This window comes from Cryptomeria japonica, chromosome 5 (assembly GCF_030272615.1).
Source record: "Cryptomeria japonica chromosome 5, Sugi_1.0, whole genome shotgun sequence".
Taxonomy (NCBI): domain Eukaryota; kingdom Viridiplantae; phylum Streptophyta; class Pinopsida; order Cupressales; family Cupressaceae; genus Cryptomeria; species Cryptomeria japonica.
Window position 1 is genome coordinate 522,590,610 of NC_081409.1, and position 20,039 is coordinate 522,610,648.

General features: G+C 36.1%; 2 protein-coding genes across 14 annotated transcripts in view; both read right to left on the minus strand.

The window, feature by feature from the left end:
- LOC131060938 (uncharacterized) overlaps positions 1-17,279 on the minus strand; it is a 198,006-nt gene extending 180,727 nt beyond the window's left edge. The window contains exons 1-3 of one of the 13 annotated variants that reach the window (XM_057994389.2): positions 17,100-17,279; positions 15,422-15,521; positions 12,046-12,850 (exon numbers count right to left, since the gene is read on the minus strand). In XM_057994389.2, coding sequence (XP_057850372.1) covers positions 12,046-12,308 — 263 coding nt within the window. In that variant the 5' untranslated portion in view covers positions 12,309-12,850; positions 15,422-15,521; positions 17,100-17,279. The other 12 variants (XM_057994392.2, XM_057994390.2, XM_057994388.2 and 9 more) reach the window with 12 other exon arrangements.
- Positions 4,151-5,654, minus strand: LOC131060939 (uncharacterized). The gene is made up of 4 exons (XM_057994398.2): positions 5,535-5,654; positions 5,091-5,426; positions 4,890-4,962; positions 4,151-4,787 (listed from the first exon to the last, which is right to left on the minus strand). Exons 1-4 carry the CDS (start codon positions 5,646-5,648, stop codon positions 4,246-4,248), a joined length of 1,065 nt encoding a protein of 354 aa, XP_057850381.2. The 5' UTR covers positions 5,649-5,654; the 3' UTR covers positions 4,151-4,245.
- Positions 17,280-20,039: the final 2,760 nt, after the last annotated feature.

Here is a 20,039-nt window from a genome sequence, read left to right on the forward strand (position 1 = left end):
ATTCTTCAACACAATCTGCACCATTTTATTAAAAAATGTATATACCAGCGTAAAGCTACCACGAACTAAAGAAAATATGTTTTTTTATATGCCCGATAACCTTCCAAAGTAACTTTTAATCATGTTCTAAAAGGAAAACGCAACCTGATAAAAACGACTTGTGAAAATATTTTATATATAGCTAGCATGTCGCTTAGCATTTTAAAGAAAAACATTCCTCATGGTATAGAATAGGTAATGCACAACAAACAAAAGTCACTCCGATTACTTCTTCATTCATCCGAAACTATGTTTAAGTCAAATGTATTCATGCCCACGTTCTTGAAGCATAATTATTTCTCACGACTCAGCTAATAACGAAAAATAAAAACAACTCTCACTATTGAGTTAAAACATGCTTCTAGAAGTTGACATGGCAATCTAACATGGCATAGAGAAGTTAACAAGTAAGCAGCTTTAGCTGACAGGAAACTAGCTGAAGAAGACACCCAAGAAGGTAGACCACACACACAAGCTGCTTAACCAGACAGGCAATTCGCTGAAACACATAGACAAGCAGCTTTAGTAGACACCCAAGCAACTCAAGCAAGTAGGCAATTAGCTCAAGCAACCAAGCAAGCAGCTCAAGCAAGAATTGATGAAAAACCAGTAGCTTAAAGATATTTCATCCAATTCTCTTTTCAGATCACAGCCATTGACATCAATGACAAAATTTGCAACAAAGTATTGTTGACTTGGTGGTCAGTACCTCCTTGGGGACTAGTGACATGGCTTAACCGCCTCCCGTTGGTCGAGTTAAATCTGGCGTTTGTATCGAGCGTTGATAGTTTGAGCTTTTGGTGCAACGGAAAGCGATTCCAACAAAAAAGAAAGAAGCAACAAATGCCACTTAATATCACGTAAGGAAGCACTGTCAATAGTATTCCATTCCCCAACTTAATTGCAACCTCTGATGTTTTTATGAGGTGCTACAAACAAAGTATATAAACTTTCAAAAAAAGGTAAGGCTGCCTTTAATAAATAATAACAGCATTTCAATAGTTGGCTTTAATATGGTACAACAGCCTTGATTAGGTTTGTTGAAACCTAAATAACTAAAATCTAAAATTCCATATCAGATTAAAATGCATAGATAGACAATACCATAACCAAATAATTCAAACTGGAAGAACTCTGCATCTATTCAACACAATGATAATTCTTGAAGAAGGAATTCTTCAAATGAAAAGCAAGGTTTTCATCTTCAAATCTATTCATTGTCATAGAATTTTCATCCTCTAATAAAAAAGAGGAACGATATTCAATATCAAGAGAAATGAACTTGAAATATAGAATGTGTCATGTCCCCTCTTTAGCTCTGTCTAGCAGAGACATGTGAGTCAGCTTATTATGGGGTCTTGTAGGCTGACAGTGATGGATAGAGACTCAGTGTGGTTATACAGTGTTTGGGACTTGGTGTTCTGGCAGTAGTTGATCAGTTTGGAGCAGTTCCTTATTTTTAGGAGGCAGTTCCTACGTTTATGGAGGATATCCCTACTATTTAGGAGGTTATGACCATACCCAAGGTTGGGTCTCCTTGAGATTATTCCTTGGGTTCAGTTTCAGAGGATTTGGGTTTGTTTCCTAGTTTCTAGGAGCATCCCTAGATTTTAGGGATGAGATTGTCAGTGGATCCTTGATTTTCGACTTCAGTCACAGACAGGTGGCAAGTTGACTTTCTGGTTTGTGGTGTCACTTGAGCATTTTGCAGCTATTTGGGTTATATTTTTAATATTTCCTAAGTTAGCGTTTATTATTTAAATAAGGCTATGTTTATAGCCATTTTGGAGTAATAAGGGGTTTTTGGCCTCATCTGGATGCGTATCCCTTGTTGTAATAGTTCGTTGGAAAGGTCTTCGACTTTTCTAAATATTTCTCTCTTGACTCAGATCCTTTCGGTGAACGGATTTCTTTATATTTGAAAAAGGGTCGTTTTCTATGCACTTGGCAACTTAAAATGAGAAATATAACATTTTAACCCTAAACGCCACATTAAGTCACTTTTAGGGTTCGAGCTAAGTGGGAAGGTGTTATAAGGAAGTTGAGACCTAATTCTTGGGTATCTTCTACACATTTTACATCTTGGATTTGAGATTTTGGCTCTGGAAGAGCTTTTCAACATCTGGGACGCCAATCCCAATGCCTTGCCTGTTTGGGACGTCGCCCCCAATACAGTGGTTTGGATTCGCTTGCAGTTATTAGCATCTTGGAGATTGTACGGCACACTTTCTAGAGGTTTCAATGATTCTGATAGAGTTCAACGTGGGGTTTGGGGGTTTCTATCCAGTTGGGTGTACTTGGCAGTCATACGGCTGTACCTAGCAGCCACTTTCCTTCCCACGTGCAACACTTGGAGGGCTAGAATCTTGCCGCAGCTTCATTCTTGGTTATATTACTCTTTCAGCATCCAGGTTGGGTTCATTCCTGATTGTAATCTTCCTGAAATTATTGGAAATCTTCATCTGGTCAAATATTTGATTTTATATTCAGAAATCTGCCTTGAATCGAATTTGTTTTGGCTATATATGAACTTCATTTTCAATACTTTGTTCATGTACTTGTACTTCATTTATTACTTGTTGAAAAATCATCAAAACACAAAAAGAATCCAACCCTTTTGCAACTTCTGTCTATTTCTGAAAGAAAATATTAATAAACGAGAAAATTCAATTTAAAATAATAAAAATTACAGCAGATCAGCAAAAGAGATCCATCAGGGATCTTTCAGAATGGCAACCCTCTTCATTCCTCAACTCCTCTTTATTTAAATTTTTTTAAGAAAAACAATATTATTTTTTTTGGTTTCTGAGTTTCTCCCTTTCCCTTCATTCCTTGACTCCTCTTTATATAAATTTTTCAAAGAAAAACAATATTATTTTTTTTGGTTTCTGAGTTTCTCCATTTCCCTCCAGACTTGATTTTTGAAAAATGAAATAACATGCAGCCAAAGGCAAACCACTAGACCTTCTATATAATTTTTCACTATAACAAAGAAGAGGAAATTTATGATTTTCAAAGACAATCATCATAAATTCATAATAATGATCACCTTTGACTTATGATCACCTAACTATTGTATTTACATAATGATGTTATTTAGTACTCTATTCGTATTCAAATCTAACCAGGTTGCAGGGTTCGGCCCCCTGGCCCTCTAGTCCTGGTCTGATCTGCCTGTGGCCCGGACAGGGTCCATGATTCACAAGCGTGGTTCATGCCAGGACGGACCCAGGTCAAACCCGTAGGTCTGATGACCCAAAAAGGTGGTTTTCTTTGCAAAATTTAATTTTTTTTCAAATCCAACACATAAAAAATTAAACATAACCCTAAAAGTGAGTTTTAAAACATAAACTTTGCTCATTTCTCCTCATTTGTGTTGCAAACAATAGCTTTTTGCTAGCAGGTTGAAGAAAGGGTGAACAAAGTTTGGCTTCCAAAATCAAATAGGAGTTAAAGACTGATTTTTGAAGTTTCAACAAATGTTGCAGCATCATTTCCACTCATTTGCAAGCTCCCATTGGTTTTTGAACACTTTTTTCAACTATTTTTGTTTCACAAATTGTCAAACATGGAACATTAATTGTTTTTCATTATTTTGTTTTTCTTTTGAATGTGTTTATATTATTTCTTTCCATAGGAACTAGAATGGCATCTACCTCTTCCTCCATTGGCACAAATGAACAATCAATCTAAAAACAAAGAAATGATCCAAATTCTCCCGTATGGGAGTATGTAGACATTATAAGATTGCTTCCAAGAGGTGGGGGATTTTGTTGGAGATGCCAAGGATGTGGTGTAGAACATAGTTGAAAATCTCGGACTCGCCTCGAACTCGGCAAACCAAAATTTTGGACTCAAACTCAGACTCGTGAAAGACTCGCGAAAGACTCGACAAAGACTCGGCAAAAAAAAAAAGTGTAGTTTTACAAAAAAAACATAAAGAAATTAATGCATTTAGAGAACATAAGTGCCATAATTGAAACATCACACATGTCATATGATCTACAAACACGCAATATTTGAAATTTCATCATTCATGGCAACATATTCAAGTTTTGCAGCATATTCAAGTTTCAACTTTCAACTCTAAAATGTATAATGGCAGCATAAGTATATAAATGTTCACAAAATTACATATAATGATATGTCCAACTCCAACTCCAAATGTGAAAAACAACAATGTGAATGAACAAACCAAAGAGAAGACTACATCTTCCTCTTTGTATTTTTCCTAATATAGCTCAATTTTTCAGGCCTTGAGCTAGAAGTAGTAGCAGTGGGTGTTGTGGTATCTAAATGGTGAGATGATTCTTCTTCAAAGTCAAAGTCCTCCTCATCATCCTCATCTTCGTCCTCATCTTCATCCTCCATTTCATCCAATCTTGCTCCTTCTGCATCTTGTGCTGCTCCTCTCTCTATTTCTGCAATTTCTTCTTCGGTAAGGAGGACATCATCACCATCATTTTGTTCATTCATGGTCCAATCACCATATGGATCAATTTCATCCAAGTCAATGGCCTCATGTAAAACACCCTCCACCTGTCTAACTCGAAGGCGAAGGTTGTACGGAACAAATACTAGATCATTGAGCCGCTTTTGTGACAATCTATTTCTCTTCTTTGTGTGAATGCTCTCAAAGACACTACAATTTCGTTCACACCTAGAAGCACTGCATGGCTGAGACAAAACACGAATAGCTATCTTTTGAAGATTAGGCGTGCCGGCACCATAATTCTCCCACCATAAATCTACAAAAAACATTTAGAAATATTAGAATTGAGAAAAAAATGTGACAATCAAGTTTGTAGGTTTTTTCTTGCACTATTGAACTAAGTTACTAAATTTTTTACCTGGTTGTTGTTTTCCTCTCCTATCAATTGCTAGTTGTGATGAGAAGAGTCTCCCCTCTGCACCTTTGTAGATCTTGAACAATGAACATTTCCAAATTCAGAAATAGATACTAGATAGTCAAAGTGTCAAACTCAAATTCAATAATGAACATTTCCAAATTCATAAATAAAGATAGAGCAATTGCAAATGTCAAATCTCACCTCCAACTCATCAAGAACCTTGTCTCTCAACTCAGGATCAGGTGTCATCTTATCAATGCATGTAATAACACCTGCCATGACCTCCTCATCAGCCCTAAATGAATCAGAGAAGTAGAATTTCGGGTTCAAAAAGTAGGCGAAGGCATGTATCGGTTGGTGGAGTTGGTTTGTCCACCTACGATCAATGATGCGCCAAAGGATTTCACATTTTCTTGTATTTCCACGATAGTAATGTGAAATGGCCTCTTTGGCCCTATCCATGGCCTCATAAATGAAACCCATTGGCATGCCCTCTCCATCCACCATACAAAGAACCCTTACCAAAGGTTCTGTCACCTAAAAAAATGAAAACAAATTTTAAATTAGTACAAAATCAACCCCTAAAAAATAAAATCAGCAAATAGACAAGATTGTATAAACTTTACTTTTGTGTTTGTTACTTACCGCAGTCAACTCTCCACTTTTATTGAACCCTTCATCAAAAACAATGCTCACAATCTTCTCTGCTTCAGGTCTTTTGGAGTATGTAGACCCCAACCAAGCATCTGACACAAACATCTGCTTAAGATGAGGAATGGCACTAAGAATGCTCTGCAAAGTGATGAAGTGGCTAGCAAATCATGTCACTCCAGGTCGCACAAGGTCCTTGCCATTTGTGTGTTTTCTCATCAAAGCAAGCACCCAAGTATGGTTGTAGATGAATTTGGTGACACTTTTTGCATCTTCAACCACCTTCTTCACCCATCCAGTCTTCCCAATGTCCTCTAGCACCAAGTCCAAGCAATGTGCAACACAAGGACTCCATGTAATCGAAGGATGCCTCTCCATAAGCATTCTACCTGCAGATACATATGCAGCTGCGTTGTCCGTGATAATTTGGACAACATTCTCAACTCCAACTTCCCGAACCACACCATCCAACAGATTACACAAAGTCTCTGAATTTTTTATTTCATTTGAGGCATCAACAGACTTTATGAATACCATTGCACCATTTGAAGCCACCAAGAAGTTGAGAAGAGTCCTATTCCGTCCATCTGTCCATCCATCAGATAAAATGCTGCATCCTTTTCTCTTCCAATACCTTTTCTGATCATCAACCACACCTTGTGTATTTTGCACAGCTTTCTCTAGCAATGGCCCACTGAAGTCATGACCTATTGGGGCCTTAAACCCCTTACCCGCCACTGTACATGCATTAACAAAACTTTCCCAATACACATTGTTTGCTACATTGAAAGATAGATTATTGTAAAACCAAAAGTTTGAAGCTGCTATCTGTGCTTGTTCATGCTTCTCTCTATTCCATCCTGTACCTTCAAGTGAAGGTTGTGCACCTGGAACATTGCGTGGTACAAAAAAATTAGGGTCTGATCTAACAGGAGTGCCACTAGCCTCACCCTCATTGTCACCAAAAGATGAAAGTGACTGACGACCCCGACTGTGACCAATGGGACCCGAAATGGACAATGTGGGATTCATTGCAGCTGCCATGGCTTCTCTTGTTTTTTGCCTTTCTTCCTTATGCATATCATTCTCAGCAAGAATGGCCTTCATCTCTCTAATAATTTCAAGAGTTGATTTGGGGCATGCCTCCACACCATATCCAGGTATTTGTGCAAGGTGGTATTTTAATCTATTGATTCCACCAGTCATCCATTTTGTGCATTCGATGCAAGTGACCTCCCCCTTTTTGCTTCCTGCAATCCCATATTTCCAAGCTTTATCTCTTTGTCTTCCTGACCTTGGGGTTGCCCTTGGAGTTGAACTTGCCATTGCTGATTTAACATGAAAAAAAAAAATCAGCAAGGTTTTATGGAAAATCAACAAAAAAAATGACAATGAATCATTTGGGAAAAATAGCATTCAAAAACAAGAAAAAAAAAAAGAGGAAATAACTTAGGAAAGAAAATAGAAAAAAATTTGGCAGCATATCCCCTTGTTTTTCAAGATTTTTTTCAGTTTCAAAACAATGAAATGATTCAAATGAAAAAAAAAAGAAAGAGAAAAAATCCTTACCTAGATCTCTCTTGTCGTTTTTTTCTTCTTCCCTCTACTCCTTCAAACCCTACAAACCTGCTAAAACCAAACAAAACTGAAAATCAAGAGAAAAATGAAAAAAAAAAGCTTTTTTAACCCTTCACGGGCGTCTTTTTCTGGGCCCGCGAGTCCGAGCAAAAGACTCGCGAGTCTTTCGCAGGGAGTCCAGGCGAGTCAACTCGCGGCACCAAAGGACTCACGAGTCTGTGGCGAGTCCGAGGCGAGTCGCCGATTTTTAAAACTATGGTGTAGAACATAATAGTTCATATTTTTGGGTGGTAGGCCATTTGTGTGGAATACCAGGAAGAGGCATCAAAAAATGCCCTGGAAAAAACGGTAAACCTATACTAGATGAGACGGTGATGAACTATAATAGAGAGCATGAGGCAGCAAAAGAGAGAGAATCCTATAGATTGAATCAAACCGCACCAAAAAAAATAAAAGGAATGCAACCCCCATCTAATCCCAATGTTGTAGTAGAAAACCACCCCTTCTTTTCCATAGCTGAACCTCAAAGTGAAGCACCCTTAACACGCAAAAGAACAAAGGGGCCTTTACAAACATTTCAAAATGAGAGTCGAGACATTGCTGACCAAGATGTAGCAAGGTGCATATATGCAAATGGGTTGGCTAATGAAGCTCCAAAAGGGTATAAGGACCCAGATTATGAGAAGGTACGTGGAAACTTATTGGAAAGAGAGATGAAGGGGGTTGAAGATGCATTGAAACCCATAAGAGATTCATGGGCTGAGACAGGTGTATCAATTGTTTCCGATGGGTGGAAAGATTCTAAAAGATCGTCCCTTGATCAATGTCATAGCGGTGTCCCCTAAAGGAGCAATGTTTTTGAAAGCTATGGATTGTGAGGGCCAAGTAAAAGATGGTCAATTTACTGCAGATATTCTCATCTCCGCCATTGAGTTAGTGGGATCCCGCAATGTTGTCCAAGTCATAATGGACAATGCAAAAAATTGTAGAGCTGCTAGTTTGTCGGTTGAGGAACGCTATGATCACATGTTTTGGACACCTTGTGTGGTCCATTCACTCAATCTTATGCTACAAAAGATTGAGAATAAAATTAAATGGATCAAAGATGTGTATGCAAAGGCTAAGGACATCCAGATGTTCATCACAAACCACCACATGTCTAAAGGGATTTTTAGATCCTTTTCAAATTTGGAGCTATTGAAAGTAAGTGAAATAGTAATTTAATTTTACATTTTCTGATTTTTAAAATTTTCAATGTTCATAATATCATTGTGTAAGCTATATTGTGTATTCTTCTTTAAAGTTTGGCTTTACATTTTAATCATTTTGGCATTAATTTGTGTTATAGGTTCATTAGACCTGTTTTGCATCAAACACAGTCGTCTTGAGATGACTTGTGAAAGTTAAAGTGGCACTTTGCAATATGGTGATCAGCACAAATTGGACTACATGGAAGCACAGTAGCAGTGAGAGGGCAGCAAAAATTAGGGAACGGATATTCAATGAGTCATGGTGGGATCTTGTGACATATCTCCTTAGTTTCACTGAGCCCATTATGAGAATGATTCACTATACCGACATGGATAGGCCTTGCATTGGTGAGATTTATGATGGCATTGACTCAATGCTTGAAAAAATGAAGTGCATTATAAATGCAAGAGAGAATGACCCCGAGGAGAAATTCTTCAAACAAGTGGAAGCAATTGTTGTAGAGAGGTGGAATAAGATGACCAATCCTTTGCATTTTCTTGCCTATGCCTTGACACCAAAGTACTATAGCAATCAATTTCTTGATAAACCAAGAAGGATTGCACCATGGAGAGATCTAGAAGTGTCTGATGGGTACAAGGCAGCAATCCTTAGACTCTTCCTCATGATGATTTGCGAGATATTATTACAAATGAGTTCATAGAATTTGCAAATAGAAATGGTCTAAGTGTTGATGCTCTTCATCATAGATCCAAGAAGGATGCTCATAGTTGGTGGTACTTCCATGGCACATGCTTCCAAAACCTACAACCCCTCGCTGTCAAAGTTTTATCACAAATTTAATTAATTAAAATTTATCACAAGTTTATTTATAGTTTACTTTATCTTCATAGGTTGCTAGTAATTTTTAATTTTAATTTTTATAAATTTATAACTTTAATTGTTTACTTTATCTTCATAGGTTGCTAGTTCATCTGCTTCAGAAAGAAATTGGAGCACATACTCTTTCATCCACTCAATAAAATGCAATAGATTGCAATCAAAAAGAGTGGAGAATTTGTATGTGTGCATTTCAACCTACGTCTTCTTTCACACAAGCAACGTGACTACAACCAAGGGGAAACAAAAATGTGGGGTATAGAGCCAGAGCATACTGATTTGGATGCTTCCGCTTATCAGCTTGTTGCATTTGATGACTCGGATAGCGAGCAAACTTATAGTGCAAGTGCAAGTGCAAGTGACATTGGCATTGGTTCATCTAATGTCAATGTCAATGATGAGGAGGAGGAGGAGAAGAATGAGGATGATGAATTAGAGAATCCATTTGATGATTAAACTTTAAATTGTTGAAAGTTGAAATAATGATACTTGAATATTTTGTCATTTTGATATTAAACTTGATGTATATGATGCTATTATGGTATGATCATGATGCTACGATTACAAGTTTATGTTGGTTTTGTTGTTTATATGATGCTATGTGACATGCTAATCTTAATTCATGCTTATAGGTATATATATATATATATATATATACATACATATATATGTATATATATGTATATGTATTATATGTGTATATACACATATATGTATATATACACATATATATGTATACACACACACACACACACACATATATATGTTTTTGCACTAACGAACCCAAACCCCTTTTCAAAATTTTGCGGTACCAGCGTACGGGTTTGAAGAACAGGCAACTTAGAAATTTAATAGAAACACTTCCTTAACATTTGACAACCTCATTTTATACATTTTGTAACTTTTTTTTTCATAAAACTTTTGCCAAACAAATTTAAATACTTCATAAAGTTCCCAACTTTTGCGGAGTCTTACGGAGTTTTTGCCTAGTTGAAAAAAATTTGATCTACCAAGACCGTGTCAGGACCAAGTATGGAAACTAGGGACTAATCCACAGTTGTTCAAGAGCGCCAAACATGAATCATATTATTCAGTTTACATTGAGTACAAGCTGACAGGTGACATATAAGAAATCAGCTGCATTCATGGTTATACATACCATATGGCTGAATTTAACTGATCCGTGTCTGTTCCAATAGGCCAGGGCCTTTGTTTAATGCTAAATCTACCAACTCAAATCATAACAAATCATTATCTAGACCATTGCAATTCCAAACTTAGACAATATGAAATTTCCAGTTTGAGATATACGTGGTGCAACATATATTAATGGCAATTTTTATATTTGGAAATCTTGTGTGATAATTAAGACATATATGTGGCAAACAGAAAAAAAATACAAAATCTCTCAAATTCGGCACATAGAAGACCGTTGTCTAGAAACAATTTCTTGCGGGTATGTACGCTTTCCCTCATAGAGACACAAAAATCCAAATGAAACCATAATCACTTTCATTCTTATACCATTGCTAAAGGTTTCCTTTTCATTTATGGAGTTCAAACAGGTTTCGCCCTTTCAGATATATGGTTTGAATCCCCTTTTTCACAAATGAAATATATACCAACATCATCATCTCGTCCACTTCCAACATTTCCCAAACATAAATTTCCACAACATTCATCAAAAGTGGGGAAGACTTTCAACCGCTACTTATTTCTTTTATAGTGTGTTGTTTTTAACTTTTTATTGTTCCAGGGCCTATACACAAGCAATCGATAAACAATAAAAAGAATACCCTAAAAGACAGGATTCAAATAATCCCAAGAGTGCCAAACATTCAAGCAGATTTCCAAAGGCCGAGCCGTAGTTCTGACATCGAATGACGATATATTGAAAATAGAAGTCTATGTTCTGATCTCGTGATTTATTCAACATCCCAGCATGGGGTCTCTAACAGAAGTTCCTTATGTTTTCGACTTTAGTAATCTAAAAGTTATGTTCAATTCAATCGCAGTTTCTCCGTGCCTTGTTCAGACTTTGACATTTGCATACATATCAGCCTGACTTTTAATATCGAACTTGGTCGAGTTCAAACTCGAATCAACCAATACAAAAAGAAATTTAGTCTAGCGACAAAAAACAGTCTCTCCGTTTTGTAGCCTATGCGTTTGAAACAAATCAAAAGGGTTATGAGTAAACTTTCCCCTTGGTCTCTCTCTCTCAAAAGTGGGAAACGTCAAGTTTTAAGCTATTTACATCACATTAAATGAGTCTGCACCGTATAAGTAAGATACAGTATAAAAATTGATGTAGAAATTCATGGTGCTTAAACAGTGGGTGAGTTGTAATTTTAATTTGAGTAGTGATAAAACCAAATTTTTGTGTTCATATCTATGCGTGAAAACAGGTTTTAGAAAAAATATATATTTTGTATCTTTTTTTATTTTTAATCAATTAAACGATCAGAAACTTTCCATTTTCTTTTTATGCTTATTCAAAAATTATGATCAGAAACTTAAAAACTAATAAAAAGCACATTTCTATCTAAACTACTTTCAATTTACTGATTGTAAAAACCTCGTGAATCTTATATGTAGGTGAGTCGATAGAATTTCGGATTACAAAACAGAGGCGGCGAGTTTTGATTACCAGCTCACGAACAAGACACAAATAACATAAAGTTTTTCAAAAGCCATCACGACAGTGCGCCCGCTCTTTACGTGAGGCGAAATTTCAAAAGCGAGATTTGCAGAAAACGGTATAAATAATTTTTAATCCAGATTTTGTTCATGAATTTAAACTGTGCATAGTTATAAATGGAACGATATAAATACGTACCCGTACAAATGCCTGCGTGTGTACACTCTTTTGGTCTTAGCCGAGACAAAGCTCTGAATGGGAGCATAATCGAGGCTTTCCACGCCGATTTCGTCACTAAGTCTTTCAGATCTCGAATGTGACGCCGCTTTGACCTCGCAGGCGCCCTCCGATTCCATTTGCACCTTAATCTCGCTCTCCGATTCCATTTGCAGCTTTCTCTCGCTTTCCGCTTCCATTTTGCTCATCAGAGGCTCCTCGATTTCACACTCTTCTCCCTCCATTTTCAATTTAACCTTAAATTGCACCAAATTAAAGTAGATTCAAACGCTCGCAAACCTGAGTTTGAGGGATTCTTTTACCTTTGCGAATATTTGCAGCTAGACCAGCTTGATCTTCAGTGCATCTAGAGACACCTAATGCAAAATTCAGACTATCTTGTCCGCTAAAATACCAGACTCCAATTCGGAATTGTCAGGACTCGTAATTTTCCCAAATGCCAACATTGACCAGAGTTGTTCATTGAAGAATCCAGAATTTAACTTGCCTTTTGGAAAAGAAAGGAAAAATAAATCGAATCCGTGACAGTGAGACGCCTGAGAAGAGTTATGATAGGTTTGTGAAATGTATGTGTATGGTATTGTGGGGAGGTAGTTGAATAGTCACGTAAATCCCTCAGTTTCCAAAGTTGCCACAACCTGCGTTCGCGCCTTTCTTCTCCTTTATAAACGTTCTTCTTTTCTCTTCGTATGTCACGTGTCCTATGACACGTGACTCCTTATCCCCACCACCGTTATATGTTTAAAAAACTCATGAATAAAAGTTGCTGTTCACCAACAAATAGGAGTTAAAAGTTTTAACAAATAAACAAGAGCTGTGAGACAGCATGAGTCCCTGCCTTTAGCTAAAAACATGTAAGCAATGCATTGAAGTGTGGAGAACAATTAAGTAATTTTGAAAATAGTTAACAACTGATAAGATAACGTGTTGTAGTGTTCTAAGAACTCGTCTTCAAAACTATTATACAAGTAGACAGTGCAATTTAAGAAAGTCATTAGATATAACTCTAAAGTTCAAAGTACTTACTTTGCAAATGTTATGATTCAAGTGGTAAATTCAACCTATATATTCAAGTCTGTACTACGACAATAAGTCTAGATTGTTTATTTATGTGCCCTGATGACCAAAGTTGTTGAAAGTGGTATGGCATCAACATTATTGAATCAAGGTTGGACCTCACTTGAAAATGGTCTGATCATGAATGGTAATATTGCTTTCATGGAAGAAGGAGCTCACTTGGAGGCCATTTCTATGGTACATACCTCACCTCTTGATCTGATAAAGTGTTTGGTGGAGTTGGCTGAACAAGCTCTTCTATTGGAGTTATTATATTTCTGATCGGCTTTTAAAGATGCAGGGAATAATTTTGCACATAGTAGAGTTTGAAAGAAATGATCAAATGGTTTTTATTATAGTACCAGACATCATGCTTCCATAGAATCAGGGTACAAAGCCATTTAGTCGGAAACTTCTATCTACATGCTAATTGTTTATTTAGTTTTGTACTTTGAATTTGAAAATTTCAGCACTGAAATGTTTATAGATGTCGGTGTGTTGAATGTGGTGGAAAAAATTGAAAGATAATAAAGTGGTTTGTATTTTAAATAAGAATTCTGTGTTTCTCTGTTCATATAAAAGTTGTTTTTAACAATTAATACCTTGTATAAACAGATATTAATTGTGTTCGAATGCAAGAGATTATGAAAGGTTAGACTATGAGAAGCTCAGAGTTTATGGAGCTTTATATAGAATGCTGGAATTTTTTTCCATGAACTGTAAAGAACTATAAAATGGGAGATGTGGGTCCTTGAATATTTTAACTATGGGAACCTTTCTATTGAAAGAGTATGAAAAAGAAGGCTTGTTATTGGTTTGGAGAGTATGAGTTTAGTAGGTTCTAGGATGGAGGGGAGAGTATTGATGGAAGGAAAAGTGACGATTGAAGCCCCACAAATTCACGAGTAGAGGTTTATAATGCGAAGCTTAAAAGATTGCATAATTTTGAAGTTACATAATTTTCTAGTCAATGGATTAATGGTTAAATCAATGAAAAATACAATGCGGTGAAGTTTCCCATTCATGCAAAATATCACAAATTGGAAATTTAAAAAGAAGTTAGCAATACAAAGAAATCAATGTACAAATTATTTATCAATGTAATGTTGAGAGTTTTGAGTGAAATGAAGAACTAAATTATTAAAGATACATTTGATGTGGTTAAGGTTTCCAGACATTGAAAAATATCGAATTGTTGTGACGTGATAGTCTAATATTGTCAAAATAGAGTTAAAATATGCCAACGAAAGTAAACATGGTTCAGCAGGGTTTTGGAAAGGGGGGACTTGAGGACAGATTTTGAGGACGGGTGGAATTTTTTTCACAATTTGGGAATGGTGGTCTAAATATAATATAATATTTGAAAAATAAATTAAAATTTATAAGAAATTAGAAATGGGGGGAGGTATTATGGAAATGGTAGCTGTGATGTGGTGCCTTATAAGAGGAACAGGGGGCAGATAATCAAAGAAAATGAAATGGGCAATGTGATTTATGTAAAAACCAGAACTGCTCCTATTATTCTTGGAGGTGTTGGTGCTACTTATGAAATAGTCGTGGAAGAACTACTGAAGGTGCTTAAACTGGAGGAGACTTAGCTAGTTGAAACTGCTGATACTGAAGCTGAACTCAATCCTGTACAACAATCTAAATATAAAAATAAGGAGTAAAGAAAGTGCTTTCTGATATGGAATTATATAAAGTACAGATCCCTTGAGATTGTGGCCATAATATCGAAAAACCCTCCCCGCTTTAGCTCTCTGTTGAGCTTCACCACATATGATATTAAGTTGTTTTAGCGGTACTTGAATGGTATGATATAAAAAAATAAAACATAAAGTTACGGTAAAACCCAAAATTCAAATCCACAGAAAACTTGTCTGGTATTAAAAGCTAATTGAATGGAATAAATCATAGAACTATTCCAACTTTATGTGGCGAGGAAAGAATTCTCCGGCTCTTTGAATCCACTCAAACCTCAATTAAAAATAAGTCGCCCTCTAAAGATTTCATGCTTAAACAAATTTTCAAACAAAGGATCCAAATGCCGAAATCGTACAAGACAAGGATCACAATATATATACTCTGTTTCTAAATCTTGGACTAGAAAGATTTCTACACAACAAAGTCTAACATGAACGAATTGGACGGATTATAGATTCAACATAACTCAGAATTCGGACTCAAAATTGAATGTAAATGTACACATATTATAATCAAACTTGTACATTTTCAGGAAATTAAGCTCTGGCAATGATATCAGACAAACAATGAACCTAACCTGTAGTCAAAGCAGGGTATCTAGCGAGCTCCTGTCAGTAGTTGTAAAGCCAAATTGCACAACCTTTGCCAACATCCTCCCTGCCTCAGGGCACAGTGAACTGTTTGATAGAATGCCGCTAAGAAATGTTACTCGTAAACTGCGATGATTGTAGTATATGCACAGAATAGATTTTATTTAAAAAATCTGGAAAGGCATTCAGAAAATGACAAATGAATCATGTAAACTCAAAGACTCTGTAAAAGGATAAAAATGGACAAATGGACATCTGCACCTGTGAAGTTCCTGTCAATAAAAGAGTCTTATTTTCTTGTGGTAATCTGCTTAGCCAATGTATAGAATACAATAAAGAGTAATTAAAATCCTAAATTCCTTAGAGGCATTCTCCTTGGGCATTTATAAATTGAAAAACATAGCCAGCTAATGAAAATAAACCACCATTGCATATTGAATTTAATACACCTTCACCCTAAAAATTCAGATGCTGTAATGTACTCGATGACTAATTTGGCCAGGAGTTTGCTGCGTAACCAGAGAAAGAGCCACCCGATTTCCGTTCTGGCCAAGGGTTTTCACAGAATTGAAGAAGAGGTCTTTCTTATCCTACCTACGCAACTGGAAAGAGGACGTGTGCTCGGTGTTGTTAATGTCCACTTGACAGAGGAGGAGAACCTTAGTCTCATGAAGTCCGCCTGGTCCATTCTGGATGTTCAACAACGGCTTTCTATTTCACAGTTTCTATGTTCCTACGCCTTTTTGCTTTGTTATTACATCGTTTTTTAAGACCCTGCATACATACAGGGTTTTGCAATGCTATTATATAGTTAGCCCTTAAAGTTTATTCTTGGCAGAATAGCTGCGGAAGATTCGACAGTAGCCCTTTTTGTCAGATATTTTGGATGTGACCCCTCTTTAATTTTGAGTTTCCCGCTTATCCACGCCGCCATGGAACTATTGCAGACTAGGATTAGTCTGTCCTCACAGGTTTGTTTGTCAGCAAATGGATGCAAGGTACAATGGACAAAATTGTGGTCAAAACAAACAAACTCAAGCAACACTGCGAATTTGGGTCATCAGAAAATAGAGAGAGAAATTGCAGAGAACATTTCATCTTAAAGCATGAAATTTTCTAGAAACTCACCTGGTTAAATCAATTCGGTTCGCTAAGATCTTTGAAATTAAGCTTAATGCCTGCCAATTCGCACTTGCTAAAAATGTATTGAGACAACATTTATTTAAGGCATTCAGTCAAACAGTTCATACACTTTATCTGAGCTTCAACATTTTCCATACACAGCTACCAGGGCAGTCACAAATACAACATCTGACAAAAAAATATTGATTTGATGAACATTCATGCCCTGATCACAAGCCGAGCAGAGAACATACTTAACTCTTTGCATAGTCACAAAATACAGCTGAATTTTGAAAAAGCATGTTAATGTGATAGCTAAGGTCGGATCCTTCAGGCCGACATAGCAAATGGAAACGTGTGAATGGCCTATCGGCCTCACATAATAAAACTTTACCAATTAACACAAGCAGCCTAGTGCAGTAAACCGAAAACAGCTAGGGCAACTTTGCCAACTAGCCAATGTCACTTCCAATCATGAGCATGTAGTTGCTATTATGTCCTTAGACAGACATGAAAATTGAATTAATAAGAAAAGCAACAGACCTCAAAGGTGCTCCAGAGAAATTCACGTCAGAATGCAAAGCTAAGGCTTGGTCATCAGTTGCAATCGATTGAGTAGAAGAACGCCAGGGTGGGCCACCAGGGTTTGAAGCAGCATCCAGAATGTTCGCAGCTTCTTCTCTGCTCTAAAGAATTATCTAGAAAAAGTTATAAAACTGATTTTTACATAGTTTTATAAAAATACTTTTAACATTATAGTCTTCAACTTAAATATTTTAATAATAGCTTCCTATTGGATACTTATTTAATTTTCAAATATAAAAGAATTAAAACCCCAGCAAAAAATGAAATAGCCAATGACAAATCAAATAATTAATAATTTTTAAAATAGTTTAATAGGAACAAAAATGAAACTTTGATATAAGATTAAATTTTTCAATTTGCACAATTATCAAAGTATACTAATGTTGGAAATGAAAACATTAGTTCCCTGCTTAAGGCTTAAGGCAGGGACTAACAAATAACTGACAACTCCTATTTGTTGGTTGATCCTTCATCTTCCACTATCTATTTTTTTCAAACCAAGTTTTAAAGATTTTACTTTTAGAATATTAATATTAAAAAGATATAAAGTTTGTACTTTAGAATGATGTAATAGAAAATCTATGATTCATAGTGGTATAATGGTTTTTGATACAAAAAGTTTATTTGAGAAATTTTTAGTTGGAAATTATTTAATTTAAATTAGCGTAGAATAAAACATATATAAGGATTGTAGTTTATTATTTTATCTTACAAATCTTAATTATTAAAAATATGGAGAACAAGAAGATTAGCAATTCTTGATGGCTAAGCAAAGAGAAAAAACATCAAATGATACTAAAAAATGTTGAATTAAAAGTTACTTTGTCTTGTTATTCCTTGGTTTGAGCAATTATTCTATATCCATCCTAGCATGTCATGAGTGGATGATTTAAAAAGTTCAATTCACACCATAAAACTTTGTGAAATAGGTGTATACACCTAAAATGGTCTGGAGATAATTAATTAAATAAGCAATTATTTAATTAATCCCCCTTCCTAATTTAATTGAATTCATTAGGCAATTTGATTAAATTCTCTCTTTCATCTACTTATTAATAAATCTAAGGATTTATTTAATAGGTTCATTTTCATAATACTTTGATTAATTAATTCAAATTAATTAATCCTCCCCCCCACTTCATTCAATTCTTCTAATCCCCTAATTAATTAAAACAAATCAATTTATGAGTTGTTGAGAATTAATCAGTCTTTTCCTATTATTTGAATTTTTAAATTCAAATTACCCACATGCCTCCTAACTTCTAACCACCTAACCTAACCATCCCTCTAACCTAACCCATTCCACCTAACCTTGGGTTTAACTAACCCTATCCTATCTTGCACATCCTAACCTCCTATGGTGTGGATATTTTCTTCTTGAGACACATGGCACTTTGGCCACATGTCTCCTCTCTTGGACACTTGCCCTTTTATGAGCAAAGCTCCTTGACACTTGTCACCACAGAGATGACAAGTGTCTCTTCCTCCAACCTCTTCTCCAACCTCCTCCAATTTCACCCTTGATATCTTCAGACTCAATCTTGATCGTTGATTCCTACCACCTCACCCCTGCCCTTGAAAATCCTATAAATATCCCCCATTTTAGAGCAATAAGGATCCCATCTCATAGCAATTTATGCATTGTCACTATAGGCATATATCTTTTAGCATATCATTTGAGCATTGTTGTTTTAAGTAAATTGCATCTTAGATCTAGTTTAATTTGATCATTTTCTAGCATAATTGTTGAATCATGTAGCTTAATCGATCATCATCATAGCTTAATCATGCATATCATTAGCTTAATTAGTCTCTTGGATCAATCTAGCATAATCAGTCCCATCTTTGCATGTCATTATCATTTCAAATCCTCCATCTAGGTGTAGTCAAGTCACTAGGATTGCTTATCCAGATCTGAGAGCAAATCCATACTCGCATCTCTTAGGAGGCGATAGGTTGTTTTGTCATGGTTCATCTTTGTTTGCTTATTATTTGCTAACCATGCTTGTAATGATCTATTGAGTGTTTTGTGTTGCAGCTGCAGGTATCACACTTCATAGAGCACAATATTTTGGCACCCACCGTGGGGCTCAAAATCTGATGTTTGGCCTCTCTAGCATCATTAAACCTTCATTTATGGTCGGGCTGTTAGAATTTTGTACGAGCTCCTTTTTGGTCTAGTACGAGTTCCTTTATGCAGTGATACGACAATTCATCTTGACTTGTACGAGCTTTTAAGGAGACTGAAGTGTCGTACGAGCTCTGTTCTGCACTTGTACTGTCCCGGAAAGATACTCGTACGGTCAGGTAAATTGTGTCGTATGAGATTTTGCTTGTGTGTTTTTAAAGTAGTTTGCATTTTAAGGGTTTCATGCTTCAATTTGATCATTACTAATGCTAACCCTAGTTTGTTTGTGATTTTTTCGACAGCCTAACTGGTTTTTACAGGACGATTGTCGAAGATTACGCTTGTCAAAGCTTCATTTCAAAAAAAACACATCATGACTACTAATGCATCTATTTTGCAGGTTGCCTAGGAGGACTCAACTAAACTCTATGTCTTCTTTAAGTTTTCTAGGCACACTTGATTTTGCTAATGGAAATGAGCAATCGTGTTTTATGTGTTTTGATGATAGGCGAGTATGCTTTCACCTTTCTTAGGTGATCAGAAAGCTAGACTCGTCCTTTGCTTTCATTAGTGCATTTCTTTAGCAGGCCTACCCTCCCGAGGAGCTAATAACTCTTAGCCATTAAGGTTGGTGAGAGGGGAACGACCTAAGTGGGAACGACTAATGCCAAGTAATCCAACCCACTATAAAATAAATGTGATTTGATGAAAATTAATTCAACGGCAATGCTCGGGAATAGTTCTCCTTCGTACCTTTGGGTATATCAAAC

Bases quoted from the DNA above. Each gene is read 5' to 3' on its own strand.
- LOC131060939 (XM_057994398.2), bottom strand. From the start codon at position 5,648: ATGTTTGTGTCAGATGCTTGGTTGGGGTCTACATACTCCAAAAGACCT. The intron at 5,427-5,534 runs GTAAGTAACAAA...TCATTTTTTTAG, and splicing joins AAAGTGGAGAGTTGACTGCG to GTGACAGAACCTTTGGTAAG. The intron at 4,788-4,889 runs GTAAAAAATTTA...TGTTTTTTGTAG, and splicing joins GAGAGGAAAACAACAACCAG to ATTTATGGTGGGAGAATTAT.